We start from the raw sequence: 14748 nt of genomic DNA, 5'->3' as shown, positions 1-14748 counted from the left end.
ATGTCAAGGCATCTCAGATACGGAAGGTCAACTAAAATTATACACAAATTAACCCCCACATTGTTCAGAGTCAATAGTATATCTATCAGTCTTTGGTTTTCTAAAGACATCATTGGCTTTGATTATTCAAAACATCAGATAACTGAAAGCATTTTTTATTGGTTTTCTAATTGGGCTTATTTTTTTTTATTATTTATTTGTCAAAAGTTTTACATTATTTCTAGGTTAAAAATAATTCATTGGGTTTTATTTCTATTTTCTGTAGACTGTAGGATTGGAACCAACAAATGAAATTTACAAAGATATATTTTAGGCAAACAGAAGTAAAACTTTTGCCAATTAAATATGTGGAATAGGACGCTTTATGGGGGAGTAAATATCTCAACAATGAAAATGTTTAAGCAAACATTGAGTGACTACTCAATAGATAATGACTTAAGGGTGCATACTGTATAGAGTAATTATCAATGCTTAAGTACTGTAAGTTCCCTTCAAATGGACTTTATGGGACTCTACTTCTGGGTCAGATGGTAAAGAATCTGCCTGCAGTGGAGGAGACCCAGGTTCAATCCCTGGGTTGGAAAGATCCCTTGGAGAAGGGAATGGCTACCCATTCCAGTATTCTTGCCTGGAGAATTCCATGGACAGAGAAGCCTGGCAGGCTACAGTCCATGGGGTCACAAAAGAGTCAGACACGACTGAACAACTAACACTTTCACTTTTTTTCACTGTCATACTAAAATTAGCTTGCCTTCCCTGAAACACACACCAATTAGCCGAAAAGAAAGGCTTTCCAGAGGCATATTAGGTAGAATGGAAATAAACTAATATAAGTAAAAGGTGAACATGTATGTTTAAAATTGATAGTTGATAATTACAAAATGATAACTGTGACAATACATTGAAATACCTTGGTATTTTGTCTTGGAATGCATGCTGGAAAACTTCCTTATAATGAGTTCCTAGGACAATTAAGTAACTCTATTTTATTGAATAGAGTCAAAGAAAGATATGTCCTATACAAAAATATTCTCTATAAAAAGTAATGACCTACTGAGTTTTCCTGTATATTATATGATCAATGTATCTTTTAAAATTAATAGCATACATTGTCCACAGTGTCTCACATATGTTGACCAACTAATAATAAATTCAGGTAAGTTTTCAACATGAACTGATTTTGAAGGTATCATCTAGTTGGTAAAAAAATTTAAGCCAAACTCTCAAAATTAAGCAGATGAAATGGGTAAATATTATAGATTTGTGGGAAGGGCACCATATACTTTTCATTTTTAGTAATAGTGATGACTGTAAATTGACTCTAAACAGTAAAGATAAGAAAAATAAGGAAATAAGGTAGTCTTCTGAAAAGTAATTCAGTAAAATTCACTAATATTGTGTGAATAATCGCTTTGGAAAATAAATAAGGAATTATGTGTAAATTGGTTATTCAGAAAAGTTTAGAGACACAAAAAAATCAAATCAAGATGAAACAAGGAGAAGCCGGGAATGTAATTTTAATTAACTCAAATGGAAATGTAATCAACTGAGTTTTATTTTGTTTGGAAACTTAATGAACTGTGTGGTTCTCTTCTTAAAGAGAGGTTAGGTAAACAGAAGAGTCAGCCAAAATTACACAATTTGTAAGGCCCAAAGAGCCAGATGTCTACCAAATATTGTCTACTCAATTGGGTAGATGTCTACCCAAATATTGTCCAGGGAAGAGTGCTTTATGTGGCACTATTCTTCTTCTGATGCCACATCCAAAAAAAATTTTAGTCTGACGATTTGTTGACTAAAAGGAGAGATTGTCTAGATCTGGAAAAACAGCATTCTAACCTTCTTGATACTTTCATTTCTCAGAAGAAATAGACATTTTGTTTTATATATCCATCTTTACTATCTTGGTTAATGTTACTCCAAGATTCCTCATTTCCTCACTCCCCACAAAGGAAGCAATTACTATTGATATGCTAAGAGAATCAAATTATTTTCTTTAATTAATTTATTCATTTTAATTGGAGGATAATTTCTTTACAATCTTGTGGTAGTTTTTGCCATACAGTGACATAAATCAGCCATGGGTGCAACATGTGTCTCCCCATCCTGAACCCCCCTCCCACCTCCCTCCCCACCCCATCCTTCTGGGTTATCCCAGAGCACTGGCTTTGAGTGCACTGCTTCATGCTCAAACTTGTACTGGTCATCTGTTTTACATATGGTAATATACATGTTTCAATGCTAGAGAATGAAATTCTTGATGGCCAAACCCTGGACCATAGTAAATTTATCAAGATAAACACTAAAGTTGTGAGGCCCTTCAGCACTCAACCAAGGCTTCTATTAGTATATTGTGGTGGGAAGTCAGAACAACTGAACTGATAATTATAGTTCTTATTTATAATCCACTTAGTGGCCTAGAAAATTTTCCAACAATTCTTCAAAATAAGCTTACTCTGATTCCTCAATATAGAGAAATGGCATTTTACCAAATGAGTTGCTGAATTTAGCCAATGAGCCTATTGTCAGTGCTTTCTAAAGCTTAATTTAGAATTGAGGAATAGAAATGTAACTTTAAAAAAAAAAAGATTTATTGTGAAAAAGGAAATTTGAATAAGAGGTTATTAATCTATTTTGAAACTTTAAGAATCATTTATAGTTAGTTCATTTTTTCTGTCAGTTTACATTTTTTTTTTTATTTTATATTATTTTTAAACTTTACGTAATTGTATTAGTTTTGCCAAACATCAAAATGAATCCATCACAGGTATACATGTGCTCCCCCTCCTGAACCCTCCTCCCTCCTCCCACCCCATACCATCCCTCCAGGTTGTACCAGTGCACCAGCCCCAAGCATCCAGTATCGTGCATTGAACCTGGACTAGCATCTCGTTTCATACATGATATTTTACATGTTTCAATGCCATTCTCCAAAATCTTCCCACCCTCTCCCTCTCCCACAGAGTCCATAAGACTGTTCCATACATCAGTGTCACTTTTGCTGTCTCGTACACAGGGTTATTGTTATCATCTTTATAAATTCCATATATATGCGTTAGTATACTGTATTGGTGTTTTTCTTTCTGGCTTACTTCACTCTGTATTATAGGCTCCAGTTTCATCCACCTCATTAGAACTGATTCAAATGTATTCTTTTTAATGGCTGAGTAATACTCCATTGTGTATATGTACCACAGCTTTCTTATCCATTCATCTGCTGATGGACATCTAGGTTGCTTCCATGTCCTGGCTATTATAAACAGTGCTGTGATGAACATTGGGGTACACGTGTCTCTTTCCCTTCTGGTTTCTTCAGTGTGTATGCCCAGCAGTGGTATTGCTGGATCATAAGGCAGTTCTATTTCCAGTTTTTTGAGGAATCTCCACACTGTTCTCCATAGTGGCTGTACTAGTTTGCATTCCCACCAACAGTGTAAGAGGGTTCCCTTTCCTCCACACCCTCTCCAACATTTATTATTTGTAGACTTTTGGATCGCAGCCATTCTTACTGGTGTGAAATGGTACCTCATAGTGGTTTTGATTTGCATTTCTCTGATAATGAGTGATGTTGAGCATCTTTTCATGTGTTTGTTAGCCATCTGTATGTCTTCTTTGGAGAAATGTCTATTTAGTTCTTTGGCCCATTTTTTGATTGGGTCATTTATTTTTCTGGAGTTGAGCTGTAGGAGTTGCTTGTATATTTTTGAGATTAGTTGTTTGTCAGTCACTTCATTTGCTATTATTTTCTCCCATTCTGAAGGCTGTCTTTTCACCTTGCTGATAGTTTCCTTTGATGTGCAGAAGCTTTTAAGGTTAATTAGGTCCCATTTGTTTATTTTTGCTTTTATTTCCGATATTCTGGGAGGTGGGTCATAGAAGATCTTGCTGTTATGTATGTCAGAGAGTGTTTTGCCTATGTTCTCCTCTAGGAGTTTTATAGTTTCTGGTCTTACGTTGAGATCTTTAATCCATTTTGAGTTTATTTTTGTGTATGGTATTAGAAAGTGTTCTAGTTTCATTCTTTTACAAGTGGTTGACCAGATTTCCCAGCACCACTTGTTAAAGAGATTGTCTTTAATCCATTGTATATTCTTGCCTCCTTTGTCGAAGATAAGGTGTCCATATGTGCGTGGATTTATCTCTGGGCTTTCTATTTTGTTCCATTGATCTATATTTCTGTCTTTGTGCCAGTACCATACTGTCTTGATAACTGTGGCTTTGTAGTAGAGCCTGAAGTCAGGTAGGTTGATTCCTCCAGTTCCATTCTTCTTTCTCAAGATAGCTTTGGCTATTCGAGGTTTTTTGTATTTCCATACAAATTGTGAAATTATTTGTTCTAGCTCTGTGAAGAATACTGTTGGTAGCTTGATAGGGATTGCATTGAATCTATAGATTGCTTTGGGTAGTATACTCATTTTCACTATATTGATTCTTCCAATCCATGAGCATGGTATATTTCTCCATCTATTAGTGTCCTCTTTGATTTCTTTCACCAGTGTTTTATAGTTTTCTATATATAGGTCTTTAGTTTCTTTAGGTAGATATATTCCTAAGTATTTTATTCTTTCCGTTGCAATGGTGAATGGAATTGTTTGCTTAATTTCTCTTTCTGTTTTCTCATTATTAGTGTATAGGAATGCAAGGGACTTCTGTGTGTTGATTTTATATCCTGAAACTTTACTATAGTCATTGATTAGTTCTAGTAATTTTCTGGTGTAGTCTTTAGGGTTTTCTATGTAGAGGATCATGTCATCTGCAAATAGTGAGAGTTTTACTTCTTCTTTTCCAATTTGGATTCCTTTTATTTCTTTTTCTGCTCTGATTGCTGTGGCCAAAACTTCCAAAACTATGTTGAATAGTAATGGTGAAAGTGGACACCCTTGTCTTGTTCCTGACTTTAGAGGAAATGCTTTCAATTTTTCAACATTGAGGATAATGTTTGCTATGGGTTTGTCATATATAGCTTTTATTATGTTGAGGTATGTTCCTTCTATTCCTGCTTTCTGGAGAGTTTTTATCATAAATGGGTGTTGAATTTTGTCGAAGGCTTTCTCTGCATCTATTGAGATAATCATATGGTTTTTATTTTTCAATTTGTTAATGTGGTGTATTACATTGATTGATTTGCGGATATTGAAGAATCCTTGCGTCCCTGGTATAAAGCCCACTTGGTCATGGTGTATGATCTTTTTAATGTGTTGTTGGATTCTGGTTGCTAGAATTTTGTTAAGGATTTTTGCATCTATGTTCATCAGTGATATTGGCCTGTAGTTTTCTTTTTTTTTGTGGGATCTTTGTCAGGTTTTGGTATTAGGGTGATGGTGGCCTCATAGAATGAGTTTGGAAGTTTACCTTCCTCTGCAATTTTCTGGAAGAGTTTGAGCAGGATAGGTGTTAGCTCTTCTCTAAATTTTTGGTAGAATTCAGCTGTGAAGCCATCTGGACCTGGGCTTTTGTTTGCTGGAAGATTTTTGATTACAGTTTCAATTTCCGTGCTTGTGATGGGTCTGTTAAGATTTTCTATTTCTTCCTGGTCGAGTTTTGGAAAGTTGTATTTTTCTAAGAATTTGTCCATTTCTTCCACGTTGTCCATTTTATTGGCATATAATTGTTGATAGTAGTCTCTTATGATCCTTTGTATTTCTGTGTTGTCTGTTGTGATCTCTCCAGTTTCATTTCTAATTTTATTGATTTGATTTTTCTCCCTTTGTTTCTTGATGAGTCTGGCTAATGGTTTGTCAATTTTATTTATCCTTTCAAAGAACCAGCTTTTGGTTTTGTTGATTTTTGCTATGGTCTCTTTTGTTTCTTTTGCATTTATTTCTGCTCTAATTTTTAAGATTTCTTTTCTTCTAGTAACCCTGCGGTTCTTCATTTCTTCCTTTTCTAGTTGCTTTAGGTGTAGAGTTAGGTTATTTATTTGACTTTTTTCTTGTTTCTTGAGGTGTGCCTGTATTGCTATGAACTTTCCCCTTAGGACTGCTTTTACAGTGTCCCACAGGTTTTGGGTTGTGTTTTCATTTTCATTCGTTTCTATGCAAATTTTGATTTCTTTTTTGATTTCTCCTGTGATTTGTTGGTTATTCAGCAGCGTGTTGTTCAGCCTCCATATGTTGGAATTTTTAATCATTTTTCTCCTGTAATTGAGATCTAATCTTACTGCATTGTGGTCAGAAAAAATGCTTGGAATGATTTCTATTTTTTTGAATTTACCAAGGCTAGCTTTATGGCCCAGGATGTGATCTATCCTGGAGAAGGTTCCATGTGCGCTTGAGAAAAAGGTGAAATTCATTGTTTTGGGATGAAATGTCCTATAGATATCAATTAGGTCTAACTGGTCTATTGTATCATTTAAAGTTTGTGTTTCCTTGTTAATTTTCTGTTTAGTTGATCTATCCATAGGTGTGAGTGGGGTATTAAAGTCTCCCACTATTATTGTATTATTGTTAATTTCTCCTTTCATACTTGTTAGCATTTGTCTTACATACTGCGGTGCTCCTGTGTTGGGTGCATATATATTTATAATTGTTATATCTTCTTCTTGGATTGATCCTTTGATCATTATGTAGTGACCTTCTTTGTCTCTCTTCACAGCCTTTGTTTTAAAGTCTATTTTATCTGATATGAATGTTGCTACTCCTGCTTTCTTTTGGTCCCTATTTGCATGGGAAATCTTTTTCCAGCTCTTCAGTTTCAGTCTGTATGTGTCCCCAGTTTTGAGGTGGGTCTCTTGTAGACAACATATGTAGGGGTCTTGTTTTTGTATCCATTCAGCCAGTCTTTGTCTTTTGGTTGGGGCATTCAACCCATTTACGTTTAAGGTAATTACTGATAAGTATGATCCCGTTGCCATTTACTTTATTGTTTTGGGATCGAGTTTATACACCGTTTTTGTGTTTCCTGTCTGGAGAATATCCTTTAGTATTTGTTGGAGAGCTGGTTTGGTGGTGCAGAATTCTCTCAGCTTTTGCTTGTCTGAAAAGCTTTTGATTTCTCCTTCATACTTGAATGAAATCCTTGCTGGGTACAATAATCTGGGCTGTAGGTTATTTTCTTTCATCATTTTAAGTATGTCTTGCCATTCCCTCCTGGCTTGAAGAGTTTCTATTGAAAGATCAGCTGTTATCCTTATGGGAATTCCCTTGTGTGTTATTTGTTGTTTTTCCCTTGCTGCTTTTAATATTTGTTCTTTGTGTTTGATCTTTGTTAATTTGATTAATATGTGTCTTGGGGTGTTTCGCCTTGGGTTTATCCTGTTCGGGACTCTCTGCATTTCCTGGACTTGGGTGATTATTTCCTTCCCCATTTTAGGGAAGTTTTCAACTATTATCTCCTCAAGTATTTTCTCATGGTCTTTCTTTTTGTTTTCTTCTTCTGGGACCCCTATGATTTGAATGTTGTAGCGTTTAATATTGTCCTGGAGGTCTCTGAGATTGTCCTCATTTCTTTTAATTCGTTTTTCTTTTATCCTCTATGATTCATTTATTTCTACCATTCTATCTTCTAATTCACTAATCCTATCTTCTGCCTCTGTTATTCTACTATTTGTTGCCTCCAGAGTGTTTTTAATTTCATTTATTGCATTATTCATTTTATATTGACTCTTTTATTTCTTCTAGGTCCTTGTTAAACCTTTCTTGCATCTTCTCAATCTTAGCCTCCAAGCTATTTATCTGTGATTCCATTTTGATTTCAAGATTTTGGATCAATTTCACTATCATTATTCGGAATTCTTTATCAGGTAGATTCCCTATCTCTTCCTCTTTTGTTTGGTTTGGTGGGCTTTTATCCTGTTCCTTTATCTGCTGGGTATTCCTCTGTCTCTTCATCTTGTTTAAATTGCTGAGTTTGGGGTGTCCTTTCTATATTCTGGCAGTTTGTGGAGTTCTCTTTATTGTGGCTTTTCCTCGCTGTGTGTGGGTTTGTACAGGTGGCTTGTCAAGGTTTCCTGGTTAGGGAAGCTTGTGTCAGTGTTCTGGTGGGTGTCCAGTAATGAGTTATGAGATGTCTATGGTTTGGGGGTGACTTTGGGCAGCTTGTATCTTGAAGCTCAGTGCTGTGCTCCTTTGTTGCTGGAGAATTTGCTTGGTATGTCTTGCCCTGGAACTTGCTAGCCCTTGTGTAGTGCTTGGTTTCAGTGTTGGTTTGGAGGCGTTTGATGAGCTCCTGTCAATTAATATTCCTTGGAGTCAGGAGTTCCCTGGAGTCAGGGTTTGGACTTAAGCCTCCTGCTTCCAGTTATCGGTCTTATTTATACGGTAGTTTCAAAACTTCTCCTTCTATACAACACCATTGATAAAACATCTACATTAAAGATGAAAAGTTTCTCTACTGTGAGGGTCACTCAGAGAGGTTCACAGCGTTACACGGAGAAGAGAAGAGGGAGGAGGGAGTTAGAGGTGACCCAATTGAGATGAGGTGGAATCAATAGTGGAGAGAGTGGGGTAGCCAGTAGTCACTTCCTTATGTGCACTCCACAACTGGACCACTCAGAGATGTTCACGGAGTTATACAGAGAAGAGAAGAAGGAGGAAAGAGACAGAGGTGGCCAGAGGGATAAAAGGGGGGAATGAAAAGGAAGGAGACAGATCCAGCCAGTAATCAGTTCCCTAAGTGTTCTCCACCATCTGGAACACACATAAACTCACAGAGTTGGGTAGAGTAGAGAGGGGTTAGGGAGGAGACACAGGCGACCTGGTGGAGAAAAAGGAGAGTCCAAAGGGAGAGAGAGCAGTCAAGCCAGTAATCTCTGTCCGTATTGAAAAATGGGTCCTGAACATTGGGTTCTTAAAGGTACAAAATTGGTAACAAATACATAAAAGCAAAAATTAAAAATCTAGAGTAGAGTTTGGAATTTCAAAAATACAATGTTAAAGAAAAGAAGAAGGAAAAGAAAGAGAGAAAAAACGAACAAAGAAAAACAAACAAGGTCACGAAAATTATAAAGAAAATACAGGTACAAAATTGATAACTAATACCAAAAAGCAAAAATTAAAAATCTAGAGTAGAGTTTGGAATTTCAAAAATACAATGTTAAAAAAAGGAAGAAGAAACATAAAGAGAGAAAACAAACAAACAGAAACAATGTCGCAAAAATTATAAAGAAGATACAGGTACAAATTTGATATCAAATACCAAAAAGCATAAATTAAAAATCTAGAGTAGAGTTTGGAATTTCAGATATATAATGTTATATAAAAGAAGAAGAGAATGAAACAGGAAAAAAAAAATCACAGAAATTATAAAAAAAAAAAATTGTAGGTACAAAATTGATAACATATACCAAAAAGTTAAAATTAAAAAACTAGAGTAGAGTTTGGAATTTCAAAAATACAATGTTAAAGAAAAGAAGAAGAAAAAAAAAAAACAAGATCAAAAAATTATAAAATATATATATATGAAGTTTGCTGAAGAAGAAAAAAATAGGGTCTTTTTTTTTTTTTGCAAAGTAATAGGTTATAAAAGTGAAAATTAAAGAAACAATAGAGGACTTAAAAAATTTTTTTTTAATTAAAAAAAAAAGAAAGAATGATCGTAAAAATAGTAAAAATATATCTAGGACTTTCTCTGGTTTTGTTGTATGGTGGGTTCAGTTCATTTTTGGCTAGTTCCTTGGTCCGACTTATATTTCTGAAGATCTATAGGCCCCTTCCTATGTAGTCCGTAGTAACCACGGGGTTTTAATCTATTGCCTGTAGCTTCCAAGGCGTTTCCCTCTGTTATAACTTCTTCTGTTTGCTGGTCTCTTCAGTGTCTGGCTTCTGCCCTGACACAAAGGGGACGGTGGGGGAAACTTTTTTTTTTTTTTTTTTTTTAGGCTCACTTGTTCAGTCGCACTGTGGGGAGGGAGGGAGGGATGCTGCAACCAAATAACACTGGCGTGCGCTCGCAGTGCCTCAGCCACACTGGGTCTGCCCCCACTCACGGCGCGTGTAGCCTCCCTGCCCTCACTGCTCGGGCTCTAGGTTGTTCCACCGAGAACAATCCGAGGCCGGCCCTGGGCTGCATGTACCTCCCAGGTCCAAGCCGCTCAGGTTCAGGCACTCGGGTAGTCCTCAGAGGCGCAGACTCTGTTGGGCCTGCATTTTGTGCTCTTCCCAGGTCCGAGCAGCTCAGGTGATGAGGTACTTGGCGAACGCCAATGCTGCGACTTATGGCCTCCCCGCCACTCAGTTATCTGGGTGTAAGACCGGCGCACCTTCTCAGGCAGATGTTGACCGTCCAGACCCCCAAGAAGTTTTAGTTAGCAAAGAAGCCTGCTTACAGTTTTATAGATAATGTCTCTCTGGGGCTGTGATTGTCCCCTTCCGGCTCTGGCTGCCTGTTACCGGAGGGGGAAGGTCTGCAGCCGGCTATCTCTGTTCAGTCCTTTGTTCCGTGCGCGGGCCTGGCGGTGCCTTAGGTTGGGGCTGGCTTTTCGCGTGGTAGATACCCCACAGTCTGGTTTGCTAGCCCAAATTATTTCGCTCAGATAGTGCTCAGGGTATTCAGGCCAGATTCTTACTCTGAGCGATGCAGCCCGCGCCGCGCCTCCCTGCCCAGCGCCCGCTTGCTAATGGCGTGTGCAGGCATCTGCACTGCTTCTCCGCTGGGGGAGTTACCGTAGGGCTCGCAATCTGCGAGTTTATTGTTTATTTTTTCTCCCTGTTATGTTGCCCTCTGTGCTCCCAAAGCTCGGCACAGATTCGGCAGTGAGAAGGTTTCCTGGTGTTTGGAAACTTCTCTCTTTTTAAGACTCCCTTCCCGGGACGGAACTCCATCCCTCCCTCTTTTGTCTCTTTTTTTTTGTCTTTTATATTTTTTCCTACCTCCTTTCGAAGAGTTGGGTCGCTTTTCTGGGTGCCTGATGTCCTCTGCCGGCATTCAGAAGTTGTTTTGTGGAATTTACTCGACGTTTAAATGCTCTTTTGATGAATTTGTGGGGGAGAAAGTGTTCTCCCCGTCCTACTCCTCCGCCATCTTGGCTCCTCCCCCCCCAGTTTACATTTAATATGAGAGACATTAAAAAGTTACTGAACAAGACAACAACTAACAGCACACTATCCGTCAGCTTGACAACAAGCAAGACCAAGAAATTCATCAGATATAAAATCTTAGAATGGTACTTTCCAACTGTCAGATCCCCCCAAAAGGTCAATAGTTGAAGTAATAAATATTTTCAGTATGGACTCTGATGGTGAAACTGCTATTTTATAGTCTCTATATTACAGATCTTTTTACATGTAACAAAATAATATGTCACCTGTTTGGAACTGAATTCTGCAACAAACCAAATTGTCCATTACAGAGCTGAAAACCAGAAGATAAAAAATGAATTATTTCATTCAGTGAAAACAGTCCACACAGTAAAAATCATGTATTTTACTTTAAGGAAAACTTCCTAGTTCTCTACTCATAAATAGCCTTTGACTATATAATTCTATCGTGATTATATGCTTTACCAATTAGAGTCTATATATTAAAATGAAGGAAGGCATGTTGAACCAGGAAGTCACACTCTGTAAGAAGTGACATATGACTACCACAGGAGAAGCCAGAAGTACAGAAGTGGCAAATATAATCACCATTTCTTCCCACAAAAAGAAAAAATGCTCATATGCAACTTATTGCTGGAGAAAATAAGGAAGCACATTTAATGAAGTCCTGAGGGTGTCACTACACTCCAGTTCAGTTCAGTCGCTCAGTCATGTCCGACTCTTTGCGACAACATGAGTCCTTCCAAAGAACACCCAGGACTGATCTCCTTCAACATGGACTGGTTGGATCTCCTTGCAGTCCAAGGGACTCTCAAGAGTCTTCTCCAACACCACAGTTCAAAAGCATCAATTCTTCGGCGCTCAGCCTTCTTCACAGTCCAACTCTCACATCCATACATGACCACTGGAAAAACCATAGCCTTGACTAGATGGGCCTTTGTTGGCAAAGTAATGTCTCTGCTTTTTTTTTTTTTTTTAATTTAAATTTATTTATTTTAATTAGAGGCTAATTACTTTACGGATTCATGTTGATGTATGTATCTGCTATTTTAAGTGCTATCTACCCTAATGCAGACTTAAATTGAAGAAAGTAGGGAAAACCACTAGACCATTCAGGTATGACCTAAATCAAACCCCTTATGATTATACAGTGGAAGTGAGAAATGGATTTAAGGGCCTAGATCTGATAGAGTGCCTGATGAACTATGGAATGAGGTTCGTGACATTGTACAGGAGACAGGAATCAAGACCATTCCCATAGAAAAAAAGATGCAAAAAAGCAAAAAAGGCTGTCTGGGGAGGCCTTACAAATAGCTGTGAAAAGAAGAAAAGCGAAAAGCAAAGGAAAAAAGGAAAGATATAAACATCTGAATGCAGAGTTCCAAAGAATAGCAAGAAGAGATAAGAAAGCCTTCTTCAGCGATCGATGCAAAGAAATAGAGGAAAACAACAGAATGGGAAAGACTAGGGATCTCTTCAAGAAAATCAGAGATACCAAAGGAACATTTCATGCAAAGATGGGCTCTATAAAGGACAGAAATGGTATGGACCTAACAGAAGCAGAAGATATTAAGAAGAGATGGCAAGAATACACAGAAGAACTGTACAAAAAAGATCTTCACGACCCAGATAATCACGATGGTGTGATCACTGACCTAGAGCCAGACATCCTGGAATGTGAAGTCAAGTGGGCCTTAGAAAGCATCACTACGAACAAAGCTAGTGGAGGTGATGGAATTCCAGTTGAGCTATTCCAAATCCTGAAAGATGATGCTGTGAAAGTGCTGCACTCAATATGCCAGCAAATTTGGAAAACTCAGCAGTGGCCACAGGACTGGAAAAGGTCAGTTTTCATTCCAATCCCAAAGAAAGGCAATGCCAAAGAATGCTCAAACTACCACACAATTGCACTCATCTCACACGCTAGTAAAGTAATGCTCAAAATTCTCCAAGCCAGGCTTCAGCAATATGCAAACCGTGAACTTCCTGATGTTCAGGCTGGTTTTAGAAAAGGTAGAGGAACCAGAGATCAAATTGCCAACATCCACTGGGTCATCAAAAAAGCAAGAGAGTTCCAGAAAAACATCTGTTTCTGCTTTATTGACTATGCCAAAGCCTTTGACTGTGTGGATCACAATAAACTGTGAAAAATTCTGAAAGAGATGGGAATACCAGACCATCTGATCTGCCTCTTGAGAAATCTGTATTCAGGTCACAAGCAACAGTTAGAACTGGACATGGAACAACAGACTGGTTCCAAATAGGAAAAGGTGTACGTCAAGGCTGTATATTGTCACCCTGTTTATTGAACTTATATGCAGAGTACATCATGAGAAACGCTGGACTGGAAGAAACAAAACCTGGAATCAAGATTACCGGGAGAAATATCAATAACCTCAGATATGCAGATGACACCACCCTTGTGGCAGAAAGTGAAGAGGAACTAGAAAGCCTCTTCGTGAAAGTGAAAGTGGAGAGTGAAAAAGTTGGCTTAAAGCTCAACATTCAGAAAATGAAGATCATGGCATCTGGTCCCACCACTTCATGGGAAATAGATGGGGAAACAGTGGAAACAGTGTCAGACTTTATTTTTCTGGGCTCCAAAATCACTGCAGATGGTGACTGCAGCCATGAAATTAAAAGATGCTTACTCCTTGGAAGGAAAGTTATGACCAACCTAGATAGCATATTCAAAAGCAGAGACATTACTTTGCCAACAAAGGTTCGTCTAGTCAAGGCTATGGTTTTTCCTGTGGTCATGTATGGATGTGAGAGTTGGACTGTGAAGAAGGCTGAGCACCGAAGAATTGATGTTTTTGAACTGTGGTGTTGGAGAAGACTCTAGAGAGTCCCTTGGACTGCAAGGAGATCCAACCCGTACATCCTGAAGGAGATCAGCCCTGGGATTTCTTTGTAAGGAATGATGCTAAAGCTGAAACTCCAGTACTTTGGCCACCTCATGTGAAGAGTTGACTCATTGGAAAAGACTCTGATGCTGGGAGGGATTGGGGGCAGGGGGAGAAGGGGATGACAGAGGATGAGATGGCTGGATGGCATCACTGACTCGATGGACGTGAGTCTGAGTGAACTCTGGGAGTTGGTGATGGACAGGGAGGCCTGGAATGCTGCGATTCATGGGGTTGCAAAGAGTCAGACAGGACTGAGCGACTGATCTGATCTGATCTGACCCTAATGCAAATCTGATGCTAACAATGATAGCTTTAAACCATTAATAAAATTTAAAGTAAAAAAAGGGCATATTTACTCTTTTTAAGGTGATGGAAAAATGAATCATATATTATGATAAAAATTGCTAAAAGTATCTTTTTAAAATAATGGTTAAAGTAATATGTCCAACACATAGGTATCCAAAATAGCTCATTTTCAGATAATTTCTCAATGACTTAGATTTCATATTAGTGTACTTAAGACCCCTGGCAACCCAAGACTTCTGGACACGAGAGTTAAAGTAAAATATCATATATCTATCTATACCTCCAAATATATTTCTGGAAGTCAGGTATTCTCAATCAGAGGCTTTCAAAGGAGAGTTCCTAGGATCTCTTCAGAAGTAAGATGGTAGGAGGCTTCTGCCCAGTTTTTTGTTTTATTTATTGGACTCCCAAATAAGAGTTTATTTGAAGAAAAATGCCTCATGCATTTTAAAAGTTTTATTGAGGTATAAATGATAAAATATAAACTGCATATTTTTTTGTGTACAGTTTGGTTAGTTCACGTATTTTTACACTCATGAAACCAATAACAGAAGCAA

General features: G+C 37.8%; 1 protein-coding gene across 1 annotated transcript; it reads left to right on the top strand.

The window, feature by feature from the left end:
* Nucleotides 1-12346: 12346 nt before the first annotated feature.
* Nucleotides 12347-13111, top strand: LOC132344276 (uncharacterized; the record flags this gene model as incomplete). The annotated part of the gene is made up of 1 exon (XM_059883616.1): nt 12347-13111. A coding segment is annotated over exon 1 (681 nt), but the record flags the coding sequence as incomplete, so codon positions are not given.
* Nucleotides 13112-14748: the final 1637 nt, after the last annotated feature.

The sequence above is a fragment of the Bos taurus genome, chromosome X (genome assembly GCF_002263795.3).
Source record: "Bos taurus isolate L1 Dominette 01449 registration number 42190680 breed Hereford chromosome X, ARS-UCD2.0, whole genome shotgun sequence".
Classification (NCBI taxonomy): domain Eukaryota; kingdom Metazoa; phylum Chordata; class Mammalia; order Artiodactyla; family Bovidae; genus Bos; species Bos taurus.
The sequence above is the reverse complement of the archived record's forward strand: the minus strand, read 5'-3'. Positions and strand labels throughout refer to the sequence as shown.